Source organism: Pyrus communis, chromosome 8 (genome assembly GCF_963583255.1).
Source record: "Pyrus communis chromosome 8, drPyrComm1.1, whole genome shotgun sequence".
NCBI lineage: Eukaryota > Viridiplantae > Streptophyta > Magnoliopsida > Rosales > Rosaceae > Pyrus > Pyrus communis.
In genome coordinates this window covers 940,846-965,421 of record NC_084810.1, presented here as the reverse complement: position 1 = coordinate 965,421, position 24,576 = coordinate 940,846, and the positions used below count along the sequence as shown (strand labels likewise).

The following is a 24,576-nucleotide window of genomic DNA, read 5'->3' as shown; positions in this document are numbered from 1 at the left end:
CAAGTATTTAGTTCGGGAATTCAATCAGGAATTTAAATGATTGTTTGAAATTTAATGTGTATTCAATCAGGATTTTAAGTGATTCTTCAAAAATTTAATGTGTATTCAATCAGGATTTTAAGATAATTTATTAAAATTCCTAGAAATCTAGATGTATTCAATTAGAATTTTAAAAAAGTTTATAACATTTTAAGTGTATTCAATTGGAATTTAAATTTAAAATATTTGGAAAAGTTAAGGAATTAGAGGAAATTGAAGAGATTTTGTAATGTATTTTAAGCATCTATAAATTTCATATCTTCCCATGAGATTTTAAGGGAACTGAATCAAAATTTTACATAGAATCTCTATAAATTAGTTAAACTATATAAAAATTCATAGATTTATAAATTTATTAAAATCTATCAAATTTCTCAATTGAATACATCCGTTTAATAGGTACTAAAGCTGAAAAATACACTGAAACACTGTTCTAACAGTGTACTTCCGAAAATGCCCCTGACTTAAGTGTGTAATTTCGATGTTAGTCCAATTTAAATCTGATTGAATCTGGACCGTCCATTTTTGTCTTCTTTTCCACTCTCTGCTGGACATCATTTTTCTGTCAACACTGCGAGCGATAACCCCAAACCCGACCCACGAACCCAGATACACCTAAAGCAATCACCATTCTCATCCTTTCGACCTCACGAACTCAATTCTGAGCCCAGTCTTGCTTTCTAGGTCAAGATTTCATGGCTTGCATGTACCATTTGGTGAAGGTTTGAAGAAGACTGAAGCTCAATCTGTAACCCAGATTCCGGCAAGATTTTCCGGCGAATCCGCTAGGTTGGGTCTTTTTGAAGCCCTCACAGTCATTCAATCACCAAATCATAGGTATATTTCGATTCTACAGCTCTTGGGCTTTATCTGACCGTCTGAGTCTTATAGGTGATTTTTAGGATGTATATTGTGATTGATGTCGAAATTTGGGGTTAATAGATTCTTCAACTTAGATTTGGATCATTTTTGGGTCTGCATGTTGTAATTGATGTTAAAATTCAAAACTTTTGACAATCTTTATTTGATTCATCGAATTTTGCTCTATAAAAGATGTAACACTATGTTTAGACGAGATAAATAAACTTGGAATTTGGATTAAAGTCATAATTTATAAATTAACATGCATCAATTCTCTTATTTGGATTTATAAATATAGAAATTTAAAATTTTCGCGTAGGAAAAAATTTGGAATTTGAGACATTCAATTCCTAAGTTTAAATTTCATATAAATATGTATCATTTCCTAATTTTTATGATTGAGAGTTTAAAAATAACAAATTCCGTATTCAATTTCATTATTATTTTTTTTTATTAACCAAACAAGAAAATTCACAAATTCTAGAAAATAAAATTTCATCATTTCAATTTCCTTCATTTTAAAATTCTTTAGCAATATTAAATTTGTTCATCCAAACATAATGTAATAGTCAGTCTCTGGGGGTTTAAGAGAAGGGAGCATTTTTGCACACCACCATTTAGTGTGGTGTATGCTCACCACTTTATTTATCACCGTTAGATGAATTTGAATTTCGAGATTCGTGTAGTGGATAAACACAAATCTCAAAATTCAAACTTATTTAACGGTGATAAATAAGGTGGTGTGCATCCACCACACTAAATGGTGGTGAGCAAAAATGCACTCTTAAGAGAAGGGTGGTTTTACGGGAGTTTACATCTGCTGTAATAAATATGAAATTAATATTACTAATTAAAATTCATCCCATACTGTACAATCGTAAGATAAATCGTAATAATTGTTAGTATTATCAGCTTTGGTTTGATCCAGTACGTTGGGCACAATTCCAAGAACAGTCCATGCATTTTGGTGCAGCTTTTCTCCTTAAACACAATTCCACCTGCAATGGCAGATTAGCCTTCAAGTCTCTAATTAGTGTGCAATTTAGAGTTTTTGCTTAAAAGATGCATATATTTTGCACCCATATTTTCCAGGACAAAGGGGAAAAGAATATTGCACAAGTTTGTACAGTTTGCAGTGAGGTCAAATTATGTATGTCAATTGTTAAAATGATACACTCTGTGAGTCAAAGAAATGGGTTTACGCGGGTGTTTGATTATCCCATTGAATGTAACATCACGTGGAGACAGTGACACCGATTGTGGTTTGTGAACACTACTGTCAAAAGAAGAGATAGGGTTAAAGAATGTGTTTTTGCTCAACAAATTGTTGCTTATTCTCAAGTGTTTTTTGCTTGTTCTTTTGGCAATCATTGTTTGATTAATTAAATTTCGCAGAATAGTCACTTCATTTAAGAAGTGAAGTTTCCTAACACACCGAGTCACTCCAATTATCTGCGTTCTGTGCGTCTTCCAGTTGCGAAGAGTCGTCATCCTTAGCTGCATTTTGGATCAAGTTTTCACACCATGTAGACTTGCTGCACAAGTTTTCACTCATCTGTTGGTTCTACTTTTTAAATATTAATTCCCTTTGTTTTGATGTTAATTGGATTGTGCTTTGCCTTCATCTTCTACACACCAGCATATTCCTAACTCACATAGAAACTCTAACTTATATAATTAGAGCTGATTTTGGCCTAAAGGTTTACGATGAGAAGATTGACAAGAATACAAATAAACTTAAAATCCATTTACCATTCTTGGGTTGTGCTTCTCAATAGTTTATGTGTTCAAAATGAAGGTTTACTATGAGAAGATCGACAAGAATACAAATAATAGTATAATACTCATTTCAAAACTTTCTTAATGTTGCGTGCATATTTCAATTAGGAGTTGGGTGTATATATATTTATAACTTTCTACATGTTTTATACGGTTCTAAAACCCACAGCATCACGCGGGGGAATTTTCGCTGGTGCTTGTCTAAAACACTTCTATCTTAAGTGCTTTTAGTTTTACTGAAGTCTCATTTTTGTACTTAATGGGAAGCACTCCTAAGGCCATGGGTGCCTAGAATAGCTAAAAATGTTAATGTAATTTTCGTGTTTCATTTTTATGCTATGAGCATTATATGTTCTGAATTCATTGAACCATAATAAAAACATTAATTCAAACCAATTTAAGTCATTCAATGTTCGTAGCATGAAAAAGTTTTCCGTAATTTTAATTGGTAAGTTAAATACGATTCTGAACAGTCCAAAAGGACAACTAAGTGATAGACTCTTTAAGAATTTCGACCCTTGCATATAGCGATATTGAGCAGAAGTGTCTCTAGAAGCAGCCCCAAAACTCACCTAAATAAAATAAAAAACATGCGCATCCAGGGAATCGAACCCTGGTCAGTACCGTGGGAGGGTACTATGATACCACTACACCAGATGCGCTTCTCACTAGCGAAATCAAACAACATATTTATAGTCATCAAAATCTTCTTCGTCCGACTCTCCTTTCCTCACTCTCACAACTCCGAAGTCCCCACTTTTTCCACAGCAAATCTTCCTTCATGTTCTTCAATCAACTACGACCAACTGTATCGCTGTTGAGCATCAGATCCAGACCCACAAGTCCAAAGTTGCCCTAACCAAATTTGACACCCGCGGAAGGTACACTTTTCATGTTTCCCCCATTTTTTACTTCTGGGTTTCCTTTCCTCCTGTTTGAAAGTGTTATCTGTGAATTGCTAGATGTAATTGGTGAGAAAGTTGCAACCTTTATGAAGAATTGGGGTTTTCTTTGGAGAAAAGATGTAATTTTGATTTCACATTTGTAATCCTTCACCTTTGACTAAATTATAATCGACATGGCGAATCGGCAGAGATGAAATACTGAGTCAGCCCCTTCCAGACATTGGTGGGAATTTCTCCCCCATATCTTCTCATTCAATTGGTTTTCTGTTAATTCACCATTAACTTTTAAATTTCTGTTTGTTTATGTGTAAACTAAGCAAAAAGATTGCATATTCTTATGTTTTTTTCATAATCTGTACAGTGAGAACTAAGAACTCCGCTTGTGTAAGGTTATTTTACACTGCCGGTACTAAGCCCGGATAAAGGAGGAGGGGGAGTGCATCAGGTAGTCCACAGCCGGCACTCCCACGTCGAATCCCTATGAAATAATTACAGGGAGGAGCAGAGACTCTTAATTTTTAGGAACCCAAAATTCTAATTCATTAAAATATGGAGTAGTATGCTCTAAAGTTTGTTAATTTACTTTAATTTTTATGTAATTTTGCTTAAATTGTAATTTGATAGTAGGAGCAATTGTTAACAGAAAGAGCAGAAGATCAGAGGAAGTAGAAAGAATGAGGATCGTGGGGCTGACAGGTGGAATTGCTTCCGGGAAGAGTACCGTCTCCAATCTCTTCAAGGAACACGGCATTCCGGTCGTTGATGCGGATCTTGTTGCTCGAGTGAGTGATGAGCAAACCCTGATATTTATGCTTTTGACAGTCATGAAAGTTTGATGGCAATGTGTTGTTTTTGGCTGTTTCATGGACTCAGTATCTTTTCGGTTTCAGGATGTGTTGAAGAAGGGGACTGGTGGCTGGAAAAAGGTTGTTTCAGCATTTGGAGAGGATATTTTGCAACTTGATGGAGAAGTTGATAGGCCTAAACTGGGACAAATTGTGTTCTCTAATCCCGAAAAGCGCCAACTTCTTAACCGGTACCACCCCTTTGCTATTAGCTCCAGTTTTCGTTTGCGATTTTGTTTAGAGTACTGCTTTGTTATTACTTTGTGCTGTATGATTCAACATTACCCCTAGTGCAGTTGAGCAAATCAAACTCTTTTATAAATTTTAACCATTGGATTTCCTGGCTGCTTGTTGAAAAGCTAGTGTTGCATTAGATGTAAAACCTAGAATGGCCAAGGAAAAAATAGCATTTAGGTTCTATAGAACTCCCTCGAGTTTTGACACGTCAAGGTCAAAATTCATGCGTGTGATTTCTTAAAAACAGCAAAAATATGCCAATTCCTTTTAGTAAAAGTTACCTAGATTTCGTCGAATTCAAAATGTTGTGGTACCACTTTATGAGATTTTACTTTGGTGTAGCTTATAGCACAAGTTACATATTATATGAGCTGTAATACCTAGTTTTTATCTTCTTGTAGACTGCTAGCTCCTTATATATCGTCTGGAATCTTTTGGGAAATTTTGAAGCTATGGATGAAGGGGTGTAAGGTTATTGTTCTTGATGTTCCTCTGTTGTTCGAGGCCAAGATGGACAAGTGGACAAAGCCTATTATTGTTGTATGGGTTGATCCTGAAACTCAGCTCCGGAGACTCATGTCGAGGGACAGAACAAGTGAGGATGATGCTGGAAACAGGATAAATGCTCAGATGTCACTCGATTTGAAAAGGACCAAGGCAGACATAGTGGTTGACAACACTGGATCGCTAGACGATTTAAGAGAACAGTTTCGCAATGTCTTGCTTGAAGTCACAAAGCCCTTGACATGGACCGAATTCGGGCTTTCTAGACAAGGTGCCTCGTCCGTTCTTGTCTCCATCATCGTAGGCGTTCTTATATTCAAGAAAGTCTTGTATAAGTCAGAGTTTATGTAGCAACCTTAGAATTGTACTTGTTGGGTACTTAATCTGTCATTCATAGAACCAAAAGGTTCACTCTGTGTTTTGTAGCAACAACGAGGGATGATTCGATGCATTTGCAAACTATGATTTGCGCCAGAGCTTCGATTTTTTGAGTTCATAATTTCATATTGATCTGTTTAAACTTGATATAAGCAGGAGAGAGACTTCCATGCCCCCGTTTCACACTCTGTTACTATCTGTCTCCTCATGCGGTAGAGAGGTAAGTAGAGTGTATGAGCCGGGGGCATGTAACCTCAACTTTTCCAAATGTCGAGGGTGTCATGTCGAAAAGGAAGTCGAGTCACTTTCCGTGATTATTTGGACTGCATTAATTAGGATGTTGTAGTGATTAAGTTAGTTGATTTCTTTTCTGTGATTGGATGAATATTATTTGATAAAGCAGGAACGATTTGGAATGCCAAGTAGTGTCACAAGTCACTCTAGTGCTCATGACCTGGCGAATCATTGGTTCATATAAAGAGCAGAAAGTGAAACCCGTTAACTGTATTGTCTGCTGTGACAACATGGAATTTTTTGTATAGATACACACACACGATTGAGAGTCTTTGTGTAGGACGTTCGTTCTTTCGGTCGATATTGTGTCAATGTTGTCGAAAATGGATTGATAATTTGTCAAACGTTTTGTTATCTTGATGTATAACTGAATCAGGGTATGATCCGATAGTTTGATGCTAAACCATAGAGCCTCCAACGAATACAACTCATACGTCATTATGTTAGTTAAACCAAGCACATCCCAATGAAAAACATGTCTCAACTAGCCCAATAAAGAGATCCGTCTTGAGCGCAATACACTGAGTAAGAGCCAAGTTGCACCGCTAAGTATGAATACAATATTGATGACGCATTGACATTTCATTCTTCAATAAAAATTGGATCGATGTTTATTCCATAGACGGACTATGTATGATGTCTTTACTTCTAATATAATCTCTCATCAAAAGTGCTTCCATAGTTTAGTCTTTTGATCTCTTTCCGGTTGTGTTTGAGAATGTTTCCATTGTTATCTTTCATGCGTATACATCACTTTTGCCTTTTGATTTACAGAAACTTGTACAACTAGCAGCCACAATAACTGTCAACTTCTAGTTGTTTGTATCTTTTGTGTGTGCATGCTTCTCTTTACGTAAATTATATTATTAAACTGACATATCACGCTACAATAAACTCGTTTTATATAAAATACTATCTCAAGGATAGTCCAAAACGCCATCAAAAGTTCACTCAAAGCATAGTGGCAAATGGCAATGGCCCAGAGCAAAGGAAGTTGCCTAGTCTTTTCTATCTCAATTACTTTTGCACTTTACACCCCACCAAACTTTGTACAATTGTTGTTCATGCAATATTGCAAATGAACAGACTCCTCTCTGGCCTCAAAATTCCATTTGGTTTTGGTACGATGCCAACAAGTGTTCTTACAAGAAGCCTCCTAGACAAATCATCTCATTTTATTGAATCCGTCCGCCAACGGGCAGATACAAAATTAATACTGGTAGAAGTTGTAAGATCCGTTTAGCCACATAAGTGTTGGAGGTTTGCTTTGTAACTTCGAGTGGGGAAATGGATTAAGGCCTTTGCTGCTAACTTGGATAGACGAATCATCATGGAAGCTGAGCTTTGGGGTGTTTACATGGGTCTCTTTATGGCTTAGAATGAGGAATGTACGGACGTGATTCTCAAATGTAACTCTTTTGTTGTTATTACTTTGATCCAACAACCTGTTTTAATTCCGCACTCGCTCTACAATCTCATAAATAACCGCAAAGAAGCTATCAAAAAAGACGTAAAATCACTCATATATATCTATAGAGAAGAATGCTTCAGCTGACTACATAATTGACTTATGCCATGCCATTGGTGTTCATGCTTTTGTTTCTCTCCTACCACTGCTACAATTTTTTTAGTTTCTGATGTTACTAGCCTTCATGCACTCGCTTACTCACGTACAGAAGATATTTTTTGAATCACAGCGTGCTACGCACAACTTACATATTTTAAATGTATTTATATGCATGAATTGACAAAAGAAAAGTCAAATATTTGAAGTAAATGAATAATCCCTTGTATTATTTGGTGCATTACTTTGAATTGCTTTTGACATTTTTTATTTTAAAAGCATTTTTGTCCAAATATTTTGATAAAACTTATGACCCCAAAAAAAGTTGTTGGTTTTATATATAAAGGTTAACAAGCCCTTCCTAAGGCTGGGCAGCATTTTTCTGATCAGAAAAGAAAAAAGAAAAAGGAGGGCAGCCTTAAGTCCAGTTGATTCTAGAACGTGGTAGAATACCCTATTCACCGTTTTATTGAGAGAATGAAAAAAAATAAAAAATTGTTAAAATGCAAAATCAGTTTTATCGAGAGAATCTGCGGTATTATCAGGTCTATTCTAAAATGTAATTGGTTGTATAGCACTTTGTTCATATTTTCTTTAATAATATGATATTAGTTTATACAACTGGTTACAAAACAGATATTCCTTTACAATTTAGATTAGCTCAAAAACAATGACGATCATTCATAGTCCTGCGTTCTGGATTACATGCCAGAACGTTTTTATCTTATTCATTACATGACTCGAACGTATATATCCGATTACGAACAGATTCTACTTGAGTGTATAAACATTTGTTTCATATACCACACGTATAAGTTTTGTACGTATACATTCAATTACAAGGCAAACTCCTCTCCGACGGTGCAATGTAGATTCGCTCGAGAGCAGAAAAGATTGTTCATAGCCATGCTTCCTGGATTACTTGCAAGAAACTTCTAGGCCTCGGAAGTTCTGAACAGCATCCTTTGAGGGTAGGTTAGCTGAGGGCCCATCTCAGTCAATTATATCAGTGGCAGTAAAAGTCGATGATCAGAACCTTGAAAAAGTATAAAGACCGTCCGATCTTATTGAGGATAGCAAAAGATGCAGCAAAAGTCACAGTACAAAGCTGATCATCAATCAAAAGGTTCTCTCTCCTCACGGGCAGAGTTTGGATTGAAATCTGGAACTGTATGTTGTTTGTCAATGAATGTCACTGTGCCGGACTGTGAGATAAGAAAGTTTCAGCAACGTAAGTGCGTGATTAACTTGAGATATTGTCAGATTGATTTGAATTAGGTTTTCATAACCTTCAGGTGAAAATATGAAATTTACGCATGCGAATCAGTGAGCTTGTGAGAGTGTGAAATTGAAGTCAGTTAATTGAGATGTGGTGGGGTCCTCAGGGAATGGTCACGTGACATTGTCACGTGAGTTTGATGACGTGTCAGAGCAGCACTGGTTCATTGGGAGTGTGGAAGTTGACGTGGCATCCCCACCATGACCACATCAGATGCTTCCTTCGCACTCTTTAAACCTCATAACACATTCCCCCAAGGCTCCCCACTTCCCTTATTCTCCACTTCATCACCCTCTCCTCTCTCTCCTCTCTCTCTCATCAATGGCAAAACCGGCTGAAGAAGCTCCTGGAACCTTAAAATACCAGGTAATTAGTACAAATATTTTCTTCTTTTTTTCTCATTATTTTTCAAGTTTTTTTCTTCACAAATTATAAGTTGATCATCTCCTCCGTTTTGCAGACATGGGTCTTGAAAGTCTCAATCCACTGTGAAGGATGCAAGAGGAAAGTCAAGAAAGTTCTTCAGAACATCGATGGTACGTTTATACATTCTCCTTCATTTCTCCCTCGTCCCTCTTGCTACGCGTTTTTTTTTTTTTCGGTCAAAAAACTAAAAACCAAATGGTTATTAGACACGGATGTTCTAATATTTTACTTCGTTAGCGATTGTCTTCTCTAAATTAATCCGTAATTGATCGTTCGTGTTTTGATTGATTGACGTGATCAGGGGTTTACACGACGGATATTGATTCGCAGCAGCACAAAGTGACTGTTACCGGCAACGTGGAGGCGGAGACTCTGCTGAAGAAGCTGCAGAAGTCAGGGAAGCACGCCGAGCTTTGGCCGAAAGTTAAGAAATCGAAAAAGTCCGGGAAATCAAAGAATAGTAGTAATAACAGTGAGAAGCAGTCCGCAGATCATAAGCATGAACAAGATGGTGATCATGATCAACCGGATAAAACCAACGGCGGTGATGATGCTGACGACGGCGGTGAATCCGACGCAGAGGATGGCGAAGGTAACGAAGGTGGTGGAGAAAGCGGTGCTAGTCCTACTGTTGGTGGTGGCGGCGGCGGAAACACAGCAAGTACTGGGGCCAAAAAGAAGAAGAAAAAGAAGAAGAAGAAAGGGCAAAGTGGTAATTCCGCAAATGGCGGCGGTGTCCCTGCCAACCCCGGCGAGCACAATTTTGGAGATGCTCCGCCTCCTGCGGGCAGTATTGGGCCGTATATGGCTGGTGGGCCAGACATGGCCCAACCGATTGCCTCCATGAATCTTGACCCACCAGTTCAGCATGCGTATCTTGGCCCGTATCCAACATCAATGTACTATCAGCCCCCAACGTACGGGCTAAGTTACAATACGGCGTACCCTACCAGTACAAGTACCTCATACTATGCTCCTGATCCCATGCATACTGCTACGTATTCTCATCCGAGCTTGTTCTCGTTTGCTCTGCCGTCCGATTTTATCAATGACGATGATGAAGATACGTTCGTTGACGATGAAGATGGAGTTGGGTGCTACATTATGTGAAGATTTTACGAGAGTCGTATGTAGAACTAGCGTATATATACTAGTATATACGGTGTGTACTTGGGGGAGGAAGGGAGGGAGGATAAATTTTGATGTACTTATAAGGTGTGTTTGTTTGCCTTCACTAAGTTTTACTGGATTGGATCGACTGGATTAAGAACTAATATAGTTCAGTTCGAAATAATCCAATGCAACAAACACACCGAAAGTTCTAAAATGTAAAAGTAGGGGAAAATAAAAGGGGTTGTAGTGGGTTGTATTATGTAGCTTAGCTTTATTACTAAGTTTGGGTTTGCTTGCGTAAGAAGGCCAATAGCCTTGTAATGTTTGGTTATTTGTAGGACCTAAATCTTTCATTTCCTCCCAGCCTGATGTGTAAAGTAATGAAAAGTCTTTTAAAATTATAGTTAGTGTTTAGGCGACTCGATATATTTTCTTCGAGGTCGGGTAGGTTAAGCGTGTTGCTTTAGGGGCACGTCGAATCGTTGAAAGGCCTTTGTCAGAGCATAAGTATTGTTCAGTACATTTTTTTATTGACATATTATCGACACATTTTCTTATTGACATATTATCGACACCTTGTCGATTTTGTAACAACAATTCATCCTTAAAAATTTGGTGACAAAGAAAAGGCGAAGGTATAATTCTTAATCCAAATGCATACTAGCTAGCTAGCAGGTCTCTTTGATTACTTAATGACAACAAATAAGTTGGTTCCAACAATTTGATTTACTTAATGCTTTAGTTAAGTCGCCTTTAGAAAAAGCAACATGCATATCTCCATCTTTTGGTTTGAAATTAAAGTGTCTCTGTAGACGGTACCGATTTTTATTTCAATTATGCATGTGAGGGATGTAGATATATCAGGACAGAGATCCATTCGGATTTCACTATCTTGAGCCTAAGGATGAAACAATCTAGACCATTCAAATTGAATTCGGCAAATCCTCGTTAACTCATTTCGCTAGTTTATCTCACACAAATTAAAATTTCCGATTTTTCTTTCATACAAATTAAGAGTTAAGGTGTATAGAGGATCCAAATTCGACATATATATATATATATATATTGCAGAATATTATTAGTCTCCCACTCACTTTGGACTGAAAGCTATCCTCTGTGTATGCGGTTGTCTTAAGCTTTTGACCTCTTTATTCTTTTTAAGTCGCACAACAGGGCAAAAGCTTTAAGCATGCATGGGGACGAGACCTAAGAAATAAGATCCAGAGGGTATCGGGGATAGAATAAATTTGATATCCCTCTCACTAATGGTGCAATTTGCTCAACTAAACTCATTCTAACTTGACCAATATTTAAATGGAAATGAATTATGCACACTCGTATATTTTACATAATCATGCTTATTTATGTTCATTAATTTTAATTTTTTATATTTAATTAATAAATAAACAAAATTGTGTAAGAAGATACAAATAGGTGTGTAGAACCTCAGCTAAGATTTTATTATTGAGCATGTTAGTGTAAGCTTGCTGGTGCGTGTTATTCCCATCTTGCCTTTTTATTTTCTTGCTACTCTAACAAATGATGTTGCTACATATCAGTCTAATACCTTTAAAATTCAAGTGTGTTGTCAATTCAAACTCTTTTCTACTCCAAGCCAGATCTCATTTTTCTCTCCATTCCTCTTTTTGGGGTGTAGCCTTCACTTACCGTCCTTATTATATCAATTTTTTTTTTTTAGCTTGAACTTATATTTTAAAAAAATTCTTGCTTACTTTTTACCTCATATTCGGATTTATGGGTTTTTTACAATGTTTTTATAGTTCTCTTTATTGAACTTAAGGTCCTTCATGCAAATTACTCCATTCTCTCTTATTTTGAGTTCAAATTACTTATGTATCCATATATAAAATTCTAATTTCGTTACTGATTGTGAAACTTTTTGAACAAACGTAAATGAAAATCAGCGTAGTAATCCGGAAGTCTCTTGTGTGTGGAAGGGCTCTTGAGAACTCGAAGGATTAAAGGCTTGTCGAGGATAACAGGCCGTTGACTCCCAATAACTCTTACCTTCTTTGGTTCAATTAGGGGAAAAGAAAAAAGATTAAATTGAGGGGAGAACCTTAAAAATGTATGCCAAATATCTATGTGATTCGTGATCATCTTATGAGGGCCATATGTGTACATGTGTCCACTCTCCACCTAAAAAAAATGTATGCCAAATATCTATGTGATTCGTGATCACCTTATGAGGGCCATATGTGTACATGTGTCGACTCTCAACCTTGTGGGAATCTTCATTGCATGCAGTCCGACGTCAAAGTAATAGTATTTAAAATAAAAAACATAATATTATCTAATACGTCCAAAGGACTGATATTTCAAATTAATCATGTGAATAGTATAGCTAGATTTCAATCTCTTCCCCTCAACTTTCCCTTTTATTGATTTTCGGAATATCCAAACCGGAATAAACCTCTTTCGAAACCGGATTACACCTCAAGAGAAGTTGCCAACAGGATCCTCTCCGGATCCTCTTTGAGAGAATTTAGATGATTTGTTAATTTTATCCGTTTATCGTACATCGTGTAATCAGTTTTTGTCATGTACTATTTGTGTTTAATTTTGAATAAAAAATTTAAAATTATTTATGACCATACGATATACGCTGAACGGACATAATTTATAAATTCCTGAGATTCTTACAAAGAAGATCTGACAGGATTCGGATTCGAGAAGTTGTTTATCCTATCAGATATTTTTCACATAAAAATAAAAGAAAACTTGGAATTGACCAAATTTCCTTTTCGATCAATTTCCATACCAATTTGTGGCTCGCAACGGATACATACAGTCATAACCAATTTCTGGCTCTAAATGCATGGATGATAATTCTAAAACGCATGCTGGTCAAATGAAAGTTGGCTGACTCTAAACTATGTACTTACCTACAAATAATATAAATAGTCAACGTTGTTTCAGTATTGATTAATATCTCATAAGTTACGTGGTGTAAATGAATCACACGATGGTAATCATAGGAAAATTGAGATGTCTTTATAAGTCTTCCCGACCCTCAGAACGTAGACTATTGGCATCGGGTATGGGGTATGGGACCAGGCCCATCAGCCAAAACAACACGTGACTTTCCGGTAATAACCAGAAAACTAAACATGGCTTTATGTTAGAAGTCATAAAGTCACAATAGTAAATAAACTCAGAGATTATTTCTATCGATTCTCAAATTTTAAAGATCAAAATGAAGAATTATACCAATATCATGACTATTTTAGATAAAAAGCCGAAGAAAAGAAAAATCTCATGAGTTGCATGCATGATTACTAAAAGATTTTGCTCCCTTTGGATGTAAAGATTGAATGATATGATATCTTGGGCTGCATTTAGAAGAATCTAGAAAGAAAAGGAGTTGATTTTTTTCATCAACCCCAAGTCCCCCACCACCAAAAGCAAAACATCTACAAAGAAAGAAAACCATAAACCGTTTGCATTTTGTAATTTATGATCACGATCCAAAAGGAAAAAGATTGAAGATATTTGAGGCTGTTGGATGTTGGTGTTAAAGTATTACGTATTTGGACGACAATTGCTGTACTATTCGTTATATAGATGAGAAGGAATGAGATATTATATAAAAGAGAATATGAAATGTATTCTTATATTTTTCATTAGATATTATTTGTAACGTAATTGGTTAAGAAGATTCGGTTTTGTATTTGAAGTTCAGTGTTTGATTTTCTCTTCTATTGAATATCTAAAATCTTTGTACGGAAAAAGGTGAAAAAAATGATTTCTTTAATTCCATTACTCTATAGTTTAGAGCTTGTGTTTTATTTTTAGGTGGATATTAAAGCTTGATGGTACAATGGTAACATCACTAACAAATAAGTAGGATGACGTATTCATTGGAAGATAAATTCTAACAGGTTGAGTTAGGCCTAACAATTATTGCACAACTTGTTAATCGGTAGAAACAACACGAAAGGAATAGATTTAATTAGGGTCAACGTGTTAACAAGTCGATCGTTATCAGGTTAACCGTTAGGAATCTATTAGTGAGTCGGGTCGTTATCGGGTAGTTATCAGGGCACCTGATAAAATATCGTTTGTTAGATTTAGACATTAGACATGATAATTTCTTCGATGACTTGTTAATTTGACACGAAACGGCAAGACATGACCCCTTTAAATAATAGGTACACGAACACAACAAACACGATATGTTTTTCAAGGTTAGGTTGAGAGCAGCCGGTCGTTTTACATGATATGTCCCACAAAGTTGGTGACCCTTGGCCTCCCAATTGATCACAATTGTAGCAAGTAGTTTTCCACAACTTGCCCAATCGGATAATGAAGTTTGATTCTTGACCTAGCCAACCGCCCATAAAGGGCAAAGATCCAGAGCACTACTATTTGACTAAGCCAGCCCTCGTAAAAGATTCTTATGTCCAGACATTGGCATAGGGTATCCTACTTTATTTGAGTGAGATTAGTTTCAGGTAGCTGAGACCAAATATAAGTGATTCGCTATTTGTATGTGTAAAATATAACTTGAAAAAGGAAAGAAAGTGCAGGTTTCAGAATCCTTGCTAATACAAATCTTTTTATAAAGAAAATCGTAAAATATGGACTGAAACCAGTTAGAGGATCTGAATGACCACATATAGTGGTGCGGGGACAAATTTCAGATTGTATTTCACATGGTACATTATGCATTCAATTCTTAGCGCTGATGAATCATACAATGATGGCTAGAATGAGACTGAAATGTCTCTATGAGTCTTTTTGAGCTCTAAATGGTAAACCGCCACAATAAAGTTGCCAACTAGTCTCCTTTAAAAGAAAAAATTAGAGGATCCGAATCCTTCCCGAGATAAACACAAAAAGAAAAACAGAAAAGGGCAAAATTGTAAAATAGGGATCCGAAACAAAAATCAATTTCATCAGTCCAACGAAATTGGGAAAAGATACCCAACCCAGTGAAAAATGTAATTGTCCTACATTCGGCCCGAACAAAATTCTAAAGCCCGGTTGGAGTAGGCAGTTTTTCTAGTTAGGCATGGTCTAGAGTAGTGCACTCTCATTTTTGGGCCCACTGGATTCGGACCGGCCATGTCGGCTTTTTTTTTTTTTTTTTTTTTAATTGTATTTTTATTTATCCAATACATGTTACTCATAAAAATTGAGCTGAAGTAAGGGATTTTAGCACAAATAGTTAAGAGCATTTATATCTGTCTTTAAGATCTTAAATTTGAATCTTCTACAGTAGAAAAGTAAAAACCAGCCACTTAGTATTATGGTATAATGATATTTCTCTTCACTTGTAAATGAGGGGTCTTAGGTTTGATTCTCGCTAAAGATAAATTTGAACTACATTATTGCTAACTCATCCCCTCCCTCCTAGTGCAGATAATATCGTTTGTTCAAAAAAAAAAAAAGTAACAACCAAACTCGAAACTTCTCACAAAGTATAGACTAAACATTAGGTATGAGAAACGAGTTGTGTTTATCGTGTTTGTGTCGTTTTCGTGTCAAACTTGTTATCTTAATGTCTTCTTAACATGTGAATTGATTCGTTAACTAGTCGTGTCATTACATGACGGGTACGAGTTATAATGGGTCATGCAAAAATTCTAGTGACTAATATTTAGATTTGGCAAATGATACTTATCGGATTCTTAACCGGTGATCCGATAATGATCCGATTCATTAACAGGTTGACCCAAAATAGATTATTTTTGCATCTTTTTATGTTGGATTAATGAGTCGTGCAAAAAATTATAGACCTACTTAACATCACTAGACGAAAAGCTCAATTTGATGGCACTAACTATGCCAAAAACAAAGATACGATTGAATTTATTCCCATCCTCTTCCCACTCATTTCTTTCCACCTTTTCATATTGTGAGTTTGAAATGAGCATATCAGCCATAGGTGGGTTGTCTTAGCACATTGAGTAGCAAAGCATCTTAAGTTTGATAGCTTCCCATGAACATTTGTTCATTTTTCGAATATAAACATTTGGAATCTAAGTTTGTTAAAAAGTGTATTCGGATTTGAAAGGGGCATATCTTTCAAATTCTTAGCACAATAAAAATTGGAGTTTTAAAGATATCACTTCAATTTCTTTTAAAGATACTTGCTTTTTTATATATATCGTTTCAAGTTTGCGTATATATCAAACTATAATTTATGTATAAGAGAAGAATATTATTCACATGTAAGCAACTATGGCTAGTTTAGGGTTAATGTGCTGTGAGAAAAAATAACTGTGGAAAAAACAAGTAAGAGTTTCGTAAACTATAGTGTTAAAAGTGCTTTTATCAAAAAAGAAAAAAAAAAAAAGATAGGGTTAGGATTGTTAATATGAAAATTTTATTAATTAACATTGTTCACCAGCCTCCAATAAAAAAAATCGTTTTTTGAAAATCATGTGTCGCTTCTGCTTTTTGTTGTTTTGGATACTTAATTTTGAAAAAAAACACACATTTTTTTTTTCATTTGCCTAACACAAAGGCCCTAACTTTTATAAAAATCTACCTTTAAAAAACTTTAAGCAAGGCAAACCAGTCCTAAATAATATCATGTTTCATCAATCAATTTTGGCATAAGACACATGGACAATGAGCACACATTCCTCTAGAATATGGCATTGGATTCAAGCATTTCCTCATGTCATCAGCATGTTCCTACCATTTTGTTCTTCTATAAGAATCAAGGCAAGGCCATAAGCAAGTCTAATATCTTACCCTCTTGGCCAAACAAACAAAGAGACTACTATCAAAGTATCAAGAATGAAGCCCCAAAACATCTGTGGGGAGAGTTCTCTGTGTGATGAATCGACGAGGGGTTTCCGAGAAACGCTCCGTCAGGCTTATCAGGCCGCCATGGTGGTTATGGCTAGGCATGGAGGTCATAATAATGGTAGGGGTCTCTTAGTTTCCAAACCAATTGGGAGAAGAAGATGGAACAACTATGCAGAAGACCCCATTAGAACTCTCATATTCTTGGGGTCTTGGAGCCACACCTAGGTTTTGAATACTTGTTATAAACTATGTCAAATACGATAGATTATTGGTGATTTATGTGTAATTAAATAATTACCATATGAATGTATTTTATCCAAAATATCAAATATATGGTCATACGTGATATCATAATCGATACTGTTCTGTTTCTTATATGTAAGAAATTTTTTGTTTTTGTCAAAAAAAAGTTTTACATACACAAAGAATTAAGTTCAAAAAATCAAAAACCAAAAAAAAAGAAGTGAAGTTGAAAAAAATTGAATCGAGAAAAACTGAACCGAAGTTGAAAAATCGAATTAAACCGAAATCTATTGGTTCAGTTCGGTTTCAGTGGTTCATAAAACAAACCGAAGCGCAATTTTAAAACGACGTCGTTATTTGATTTTGGAACTTAACACCCCCCACCAACCACAACAAAAAGACTTGCGAACGGCGTCGTTTATCTCAATTTGGTTGCTGGTGACCCTAATTTGGTATTTGAGATTCCCCGTCATCTGCTTCTTCCACTTTCGCTAAGCTTGCGGTGAGTATTTCTGGTCCTCCTTTTTTTTGTTGAGATTTCTGGATTGTTTTTAATTTTTTAATTTTTTTATGTTTGTTATTTGATTCTGTGGAGTACTATCCCCATCATTGTTATCTTGTTCTTGGTGTTCAAAAGATTCGGTTTCGGATTTTTTTGTGGAAGGTTTAGAGGATTTTACTGCTTCTTGGTGTTTAAAAGATTCAGTTTCATGTTGGGCAAACTTGCAGGAACTGTAAAGTTCGATGCTTTGGTCTCAGAAAATGTAATTCCAGTTTAGGGTTTTTATGGGTACAGAAAATAAATGGTTGGTTTTACTGGATTACAGTAACCCGCTGCGGTTCGAGCTCCGAATCAGCCCGACCCGTCTTTCATATCTTGAGGATTGAGTGAGTGGTTGATCAATGGCTTCGCAATCTGATCACAAGGCTGCGATAATCGATGGGAAAGCCATAGCTCAGACCATCCGAAATGAGATTGCTGAGGAAGTTCGCCATCTGTCGCAGAAATACGGCAAGGTTTGCTTTTTCTGTAGCTGGGTTTTTGATGTTGTTTGGTGGATGAATTTTGACATTGTAATTGGGAAATTGTTTAGGTCCCGGGACTGGCGGTAGTGATAGTAGGAACCAGGAAGGACTCCCAAAGCTATGTGAGCATGAAGCGAAAGGCGTGCGTTGAAGTTGGGATTAAATCCGTGGATATAGACCTCCCCGAGAATGTGTCCCAGGATGACCTCATTGCCAAAGTTCACGAATTGAATGCTACTTCCGATGTACATGGTTAGTTGAATGAATGATGATTGCTCAATTTATACTTTTGAGTTGACAAATTATTCGGAAGATATTTGATTTAGGCTTAGTGGAACCTGAAAGTAGGTTTAATTTTGTTGACAGGTATACTAGTTCAGCTCCCATTGCCAAACCATATTAATGAGGAGAAAGTGTTGAGCGAAATCAGCATCGAGAAGGATGTCGATGGCTTTCATCCTCTCAACATCGGCAAGCTTGCAATGAAAGGCAGAGAACCTTTGTTCCTTCCTTGCACTCCCAAGGCAAGACACTCGTGTTAAACACAGATAGATGCTGACGCACACACAGCACACGTATGTTTGGTTTGTTCAAGTATTCTGTCAAACAAGGAAGGAACCCTTATTATCCAAGTATTATTCACATAAAATCGTGAAAGCCATTCATGTATAGGTTGTAGTTTTGTCTTATAATGGTTATTTTTTCTGCAGGGCTGTCTTGAACTTCTGTCGCGAAGTGGGATAAGCATAAAGGGAAAGAAGGCAGTGGTTGTTGGCAGAAGTAACATTGTTGGATTACCGGTTTCATTGCTGCTTTTGAAAGCAGATGCTACTGTTACCGTAGTCCATTCCCGCACACCAGATCCAGAGAGTTTCATTCGTGAAGCGGACATTATTATTGCTGCAGCGGGACAGGCAATGATGGTAGGCACTTCATAGATTATAGATCCGTGGTATGCAGTAACATCATCTTATGACATGCAGGTGTTATCTTATTTCATATTTCTTGGCTTTCCATGAAAAATCTAGTACTTAGTTTTGTTCTAGTTAGAAGAATACGACTAGTTGTTTGGTTCCATTCATCCCAAGTGAAGGAAAAAGGACACTCCATCATCTTTCACTTTGCAGTTGCAAGACAATTCATTAGATGTTTATAAGCTTTCACTAGGCTCTATCGTTGCTTCAATGGAATAACCAACATCTGCCAGTGCAGCTGCATTGTGTCAATTTTGTACTTTCCTTGTCTTCATTGGCCCTAGTGTCGATTATTGTATGTGTTGACTCAACGAAATCTATTTCTTACTGAATTTCAGATCAAGGGTAGTTGGATAAAACCGGGTGCTGCTGTCATTGATGTTGGCACAAATGCTATAGACGACCCGAGCAGAAAGTCAGGCTATAGATTGGTTGGAGATGTAGATTTCCAGGAAGCATGTAAGGTAGCCGGATGGGTAACTCCTGTTCCTGGTGGTGTCGGACCAATGACGGTTGCAATGCTACTCAAGAACACTTTGGATGGTGCTAAGCATGCTATTGCTCAATAAAGCCCCCCCTCCCCTTGTCCTTTGATCCCTTCATAATAAGCTGCTGCTAATTCCAGTACACATTTCGGCAATAAAGTTTGATTTTTATGGATGTAATTTATAAATTTTACATTTTATTTTTAAGTCTTTGGACTGATCTTGAGCTGTTTCATGCTATGCTTGTATGAAGAGTTAATTAATGATTTGTTCAGACACAAATTGACACATTTTCTAATACAAGTAGGGCGGGGAATGCGTAAATTGGTAGGACTTACCCGTATTAGAGTGTTAATTTTGTGTGTTTAAATAATTTTATTGATGGGCTCATCATTTTAGGAGCCACTTTAGCTCTTGCTCAAGAAGATATTAAGAAAAGCTTAGCTTATTCTACGTTGTCTCAATTGGGTTATACGACGTTAGATCTAGGTATGAGGTCTTATCTAATAACTTGTGGGTGTGTTTCATTAAACCCCAACAAATTTAACCCAAAAAATCAGCAAATCAAAATTTTAAATTTTCAGTTATGCTTTCAATAAACTTGTTACTTAACCAAGCCAAAATTAGAAACTAACATCACCTATAAAAACTTCCAAACGTACAAACTAATATCACCTATAACAACTTCAAGTTGATTTTAGATCCGTATAAATTAATTTATGTACTTCTACAAAATCAGTTTACAATTCATGCACTTCTGCAAGATCAGTTTCAAAATTCCAGCACTTTTGCGAGATAATTTTCAACATTTTTGCAAAATTAGTTTCAAAATTTTAAGCAGTTTTGCAATATCAATTTCAAAATTTACAACACTTCTACAAGTTCAGTTTTAAAATTCCAACACTTTTGTACGATCAGCTTCAACATTTTTAGCGCTTTTGCAAGATTAGTTTCAAAATTTTAACATTTTCACAAGACCATTTCAAAACTTTCAGCACCTTCTGCATGATCAGTTTCAAAACTCTAGCACTTCTGTAATATCAATTTCAAAATTTCAGCACTTCTACAAGATCAATTTCAAAATTTATGTATCCAAATCACCAAAACCTCAAAAATCAAGTACTTAACAAAATATTAAAGCCAAAAAAAAAAAAAAAATCCCAATTGTTCTCATAAAAGAAACAAAACACTTATAAATCTAGCTAACAATACGAACAAGAAGAGGGGAGAAATATGGATAAGAAGTAGGAGAGAGAAGGACGAAGGAGGGGAGAGAGAGAAATAGAGAGAAGTACCGAAGAAAAAAAGGGGAGAGAAAGGGCAAAATAAGGAGGTAGAAACTCATTTTTCAAACATAGAGAGGTAAAAGTGTAAATGAAAAGACAATTAAAATAAGCCTTAAAAACAACCATGACATTATCTTGAAACATATATAGAAGTTTATTTTGAGAAAGAGTTGAATTAAAAAATATATAAGTTTAAAGTAAACAAATCATAAATATGTATTATGAATATTTATGTGGTTATTTTTTTTTATATATTTTGTCAATTACTAATTTATATGTTCGTCTAGGTTTTAAAAGAATTTGAAGAATTATTATCTTATTTATTTAGCGAGACTATTATTTAGTACATTTGCACAAGTCGGGAATGAAAAACAAAGGTATAAATAAAAAATAAAAATATTATTTGTTCCAAACAAAAAATAAACCTGCAATTGTTTTTTTTTTTTTTTTTTTTCATCCAAGAAACATTTTCGTTTGTTTCTACGTTCCTATCCAGAAAGAATGAATTGAGTTCGTATATGCATGTTAGATGCCACTATTGAAATAGCCCTTCTAGTTGAGTTACTTTGCCTCTTTCTCACGCTCTGTTAATCGGGAGAGGTATAACTATAGTCAGGTATTCCTTTTTAGCAGAATGAATTGTTTTTCTCATCCAAAAAGTATCATAAAAAAATAATGGGAGTTTTAACGAAAAATCTGCGGTATTGTTCACTTTAACGAAAAACCACATTTTTACACTAAAAAGTCAATCATTGTACTATTCATTTTACCCTTTATTTTATCATTGTCATTAAAACTCAAAGTTTTCAAGCCATTTTCATTAATTTTCCTAAAAATATAAATACGGCCTCTTGCTCAGACCTCTAAGATATAGAAGACATTTGGAATGCAAAAAGTGAGTTTCTCGGCCCAAAAATGTCTTTGACTTAGTAAAAACCGAAGTTATTAATTTAGGGGTGTGTTAGCCACACTTCATTTTACTTTTCACACATCATTTGATAATTTTTGTCTATTGATCTTATTCAATTCATCCGATTCAATAACCGAAAATTAAAAAAATATGTGAGAAGTAAAATGGGGTGTGTGTGGGTATCACACCCCATTAATTGACTGGACATTCATTTATCGATGTTTTATTGTAGTGCATATTTGGTTATGTGCTTGAGCATTTAATTAGTTGCTTTAGCATTTTATTTGTCAACTTTGGCTCGTAAAGTTGTTTGACAAGTGGGTATTTGACAGCACTCTCTGGTGGGAGGCAGAATAAACTAAAACCATGTTTGTCAAAGATGGAAAGATATATGGTCATTGTCTAAGGAGATCCTTCCCTTCCCCTATTTGTTTGTTACATGATCCACGTAAACATATATGGATAACAATTGCGTTCCTATTGCGGGAATGCACATATTCCACATGCGACTCACCTTATAACTTTTATAATCGGAATAAATTAATTTTTTAATCTTCATTTAAAAATTGTCTCTACAAAAAATAATTTGAATTAGAAATTATTTATGAATCCAAATGTATAGAACCAATCTACAATGTGAGTACCAAGTAACATATTCATGATCAACCGTTCATTTATTTGATATATTTGGATGTGTAAATGATGTCCAATTGAATTGATTTTTTTATAAGGATGATTGAGCAATTAAACAGTTATGGTTATAAAATTTATACAATGAATACATGTTATTTATAAGATGTGAAATACATCCATTCACTCATGAGAGAGTGCATGCACTATCAACATATGGTCGTTTTTCTTCATATAAGAAAAATATTTGATTCCCTTATATTGAAAGGAGAAATGATTTGCACTTTGACACGAATATGTAAACTTTTCTTTTTGTGATTATTAAGAGTTACTATCTAAACTTTGTTGGAACCAAATAACTTAAATTTATAAGAGTTTATTCTGGATTTTATGTGTTATGTTTTGAATTCCTCCCACATGGTTTCAAAGTCTTCAAGGTATAGCTAGTGCATGGTGACTCGGTTTCTGTCTCTCACTAGTGGCGTACGTCCGTCTCTTGCAAAGCCCGAACTTTAGGGTAAAAGTAGTAAACAGAAAATTGAGATCCTTCATTTTCCTCCAACCCTAATCGCCCAAAGAAGGAGTGCTCCTTTTGTATGCGCATGCTGGTGCACACTTGAACATGGTGTCAGATCGATGCATCTACACACACACACACACACTTTATAACGATTGATTAGCACCATGACTATGCTCAAATTTCATACAGGGTGGGACACATCACCTGAAAATCCTGTGGAGCTGCATATATAATTTGAATATGCAACGTGCACCCTTGTGGCATTATTGTGGACTGAGCTGTGTCTTAATTGAATTGAGATCCTTTTCGGTTCTCGCAATCTGGAGTCGACGGACTGAATAGTTCAGATCACTTATTTCAAATCTTACAACCCCTATTAGTCAATCCTACTAACCCACTTCAGAAACATCAAGGATAGAGATCTCTCTCTTCCTCTTTTAAATGATCCTAATTACACATTCTGTCGACTACAAACTACTAACGGATTGAGCACCATATTATCCAAAGACCAAAATAATCAATCGATCATGACAAGTAGTAATATGCGTACTAGTTAGTACAATTCTCGGAGGCTTTTTTTGTGTACGTGATAAAACCTAACCTATGGCCCATCGATTGCTGCCTCTAGGTATCCAATTATGCTGTGATCAATGTTAGCGCATCATCTAAAAATGACTTCTTATAGGAAGATCCCATTTTACAATAGCAAATGCTACGCATTCTCCATAGTCTTACATATTTCACTCAAAAGAGAAGGGGCTTGTATTATGTGTGCACTATCAATCTGCATGTTTATTTTTCTTCCTCTAATGGGAATTGTTATTGGTACTCCAAAAATCTCATTTGACACTCGAAACTTTCTATATTTAGAAAGAAAAATACATATGAGAAGAGCCAAATGAGATTTTTGGAGTGCTAATAACAGTTCCCCCCTCTAATATGTGTATATATATATACATTTGTGGTCGAATTCCTAGCTCCCTCCAATACTACAACAATGATTTTGTCGCTTTGACATGGCTCAACATGATCAAATACAACTCAACTTTTTGTGGTCGAATTCCTTCCCACCTCATTACAAATTAAAGTACACATTGAATAAAATCAAGAGCTGCGGCATACCAAAGAAATGAGAAACATGTCTAGCTGATAAATGAGATTCTGCAGCTTATCCACTCCCTCTTGTCCCCGAACTTGTTTTAGTTTGATCTAAATAACAATTAGTCCTAATCCTTATGTTTCATTAGCATCGTGAAAACCACCTCTTTGCAAAGTAAAGGTGAGGCTGCTTACGATAGACGATCCTCCTGATCCTCACAAATCGGGAAGCCTTTTTGGCTCGAGGCCGCTCTTATGCATGTGTCATTGGCACGAACTGATATCAGGTCATTGATTTTGGTCTACTATATTGATCTGTTTCATGGAAGCTAGTAACTAACGAAGTAAATCATGAATACAATGATCAAATTAATTAAGGTGCATATTATATATTGTC

At 35.8% G+C, this 24,576-nt stretch overlaps 1 protein-coding gene, 1 non-coding gene and 2 pseudogenes across 3 annotated transcripts; 3 read left to right on the top strand and 1 right to left on the bottom strand.

Moving 5' to 3' along the window:
- Positions 1-1,298: 1,298 nt before the first annotated feature.
- On the top strand, positions 1,299-5,670 carry LOC137742437 (dephospho-CoA kinase-like; annotated as a pseudogene).
- On the bottom strand, positions 3,271-3,341 carry TRNAG-CCC (transfer RNA glycine (anticodon CCC)). The gene has a single exon. It is a non-coding gene; the product is annotated as a tRNA-Gly (tRNA).
- A 3,215-nt stretch (positions 5,671-8,885) lies between the features above and the next one.
- LOC137743865 (heavy metal-associated isoprenylated plant protein 36-like) lies at positions 8,886-10,762 on the top strand (annotated as a pseudogene).
- A 6,859-nt stretch (positions 10,763-17,621) lies between these two features.
- On the top strand, positions 17,622-19,910 carry LOC137742156 (bifunctional protein FolD 2-like). Of its 2 annotated transcripts, none has more exons than XM_068481925.1 (6): positions 17,622-17,752; positions 18,078-18,267; positions 18,345-18,528; positions 18,643-18,800; positions 18,987-19,199; positions 19,589-19,910. In XM_068481925.1, the coding sequence occupies exons 2-6, from the start codon at positions 18,154-18,156 to the stop codon at positions 19,817-19,819; spliced, it is 900 nt and encodes a 299-aa protein (XP_068338026.1). In that variant the 5' UTR covers positions 17,622-17,752; positions 18,078-18,153; the 3' UTR covers positions 19,820-19,910. The 2 variants fall into 2 exon arrangements, with proteins under 2 accessions (XP_068338026.1, XP_068338027.1); XM_068481926.1 differs by lacking the exon at positions 17,622-17,752 and adding an exon at positions 17,865-17,984.
- The last annotated feature ends 4,666 nt before the right edge of the window (positions 19,911-24,576 follow it).

Coding starts and splice junctions, on each gene's coding strand:
- LOC137742156 (XM_068481925.1), top strand. CDS start 18,154: ATGGCTTCGCAATCTGATCACAAGGCTGCGATAATCGATGGGAAAGCC. Junction 18,801..18,986: donor TCCTTCCTTGCACTCCCAAG/GCAAGACACTCG, acceptor TTTTTTCTGCAG/GGCTGTCTTGAACTTCTGTC. Junction 19,200..19,588: donor CAGCGGGACAGGCAATGATG/GTAGGCACTTCA, acceptor ACTGAATTTCAG/ATCAAGGGTAGTTGGATAAA.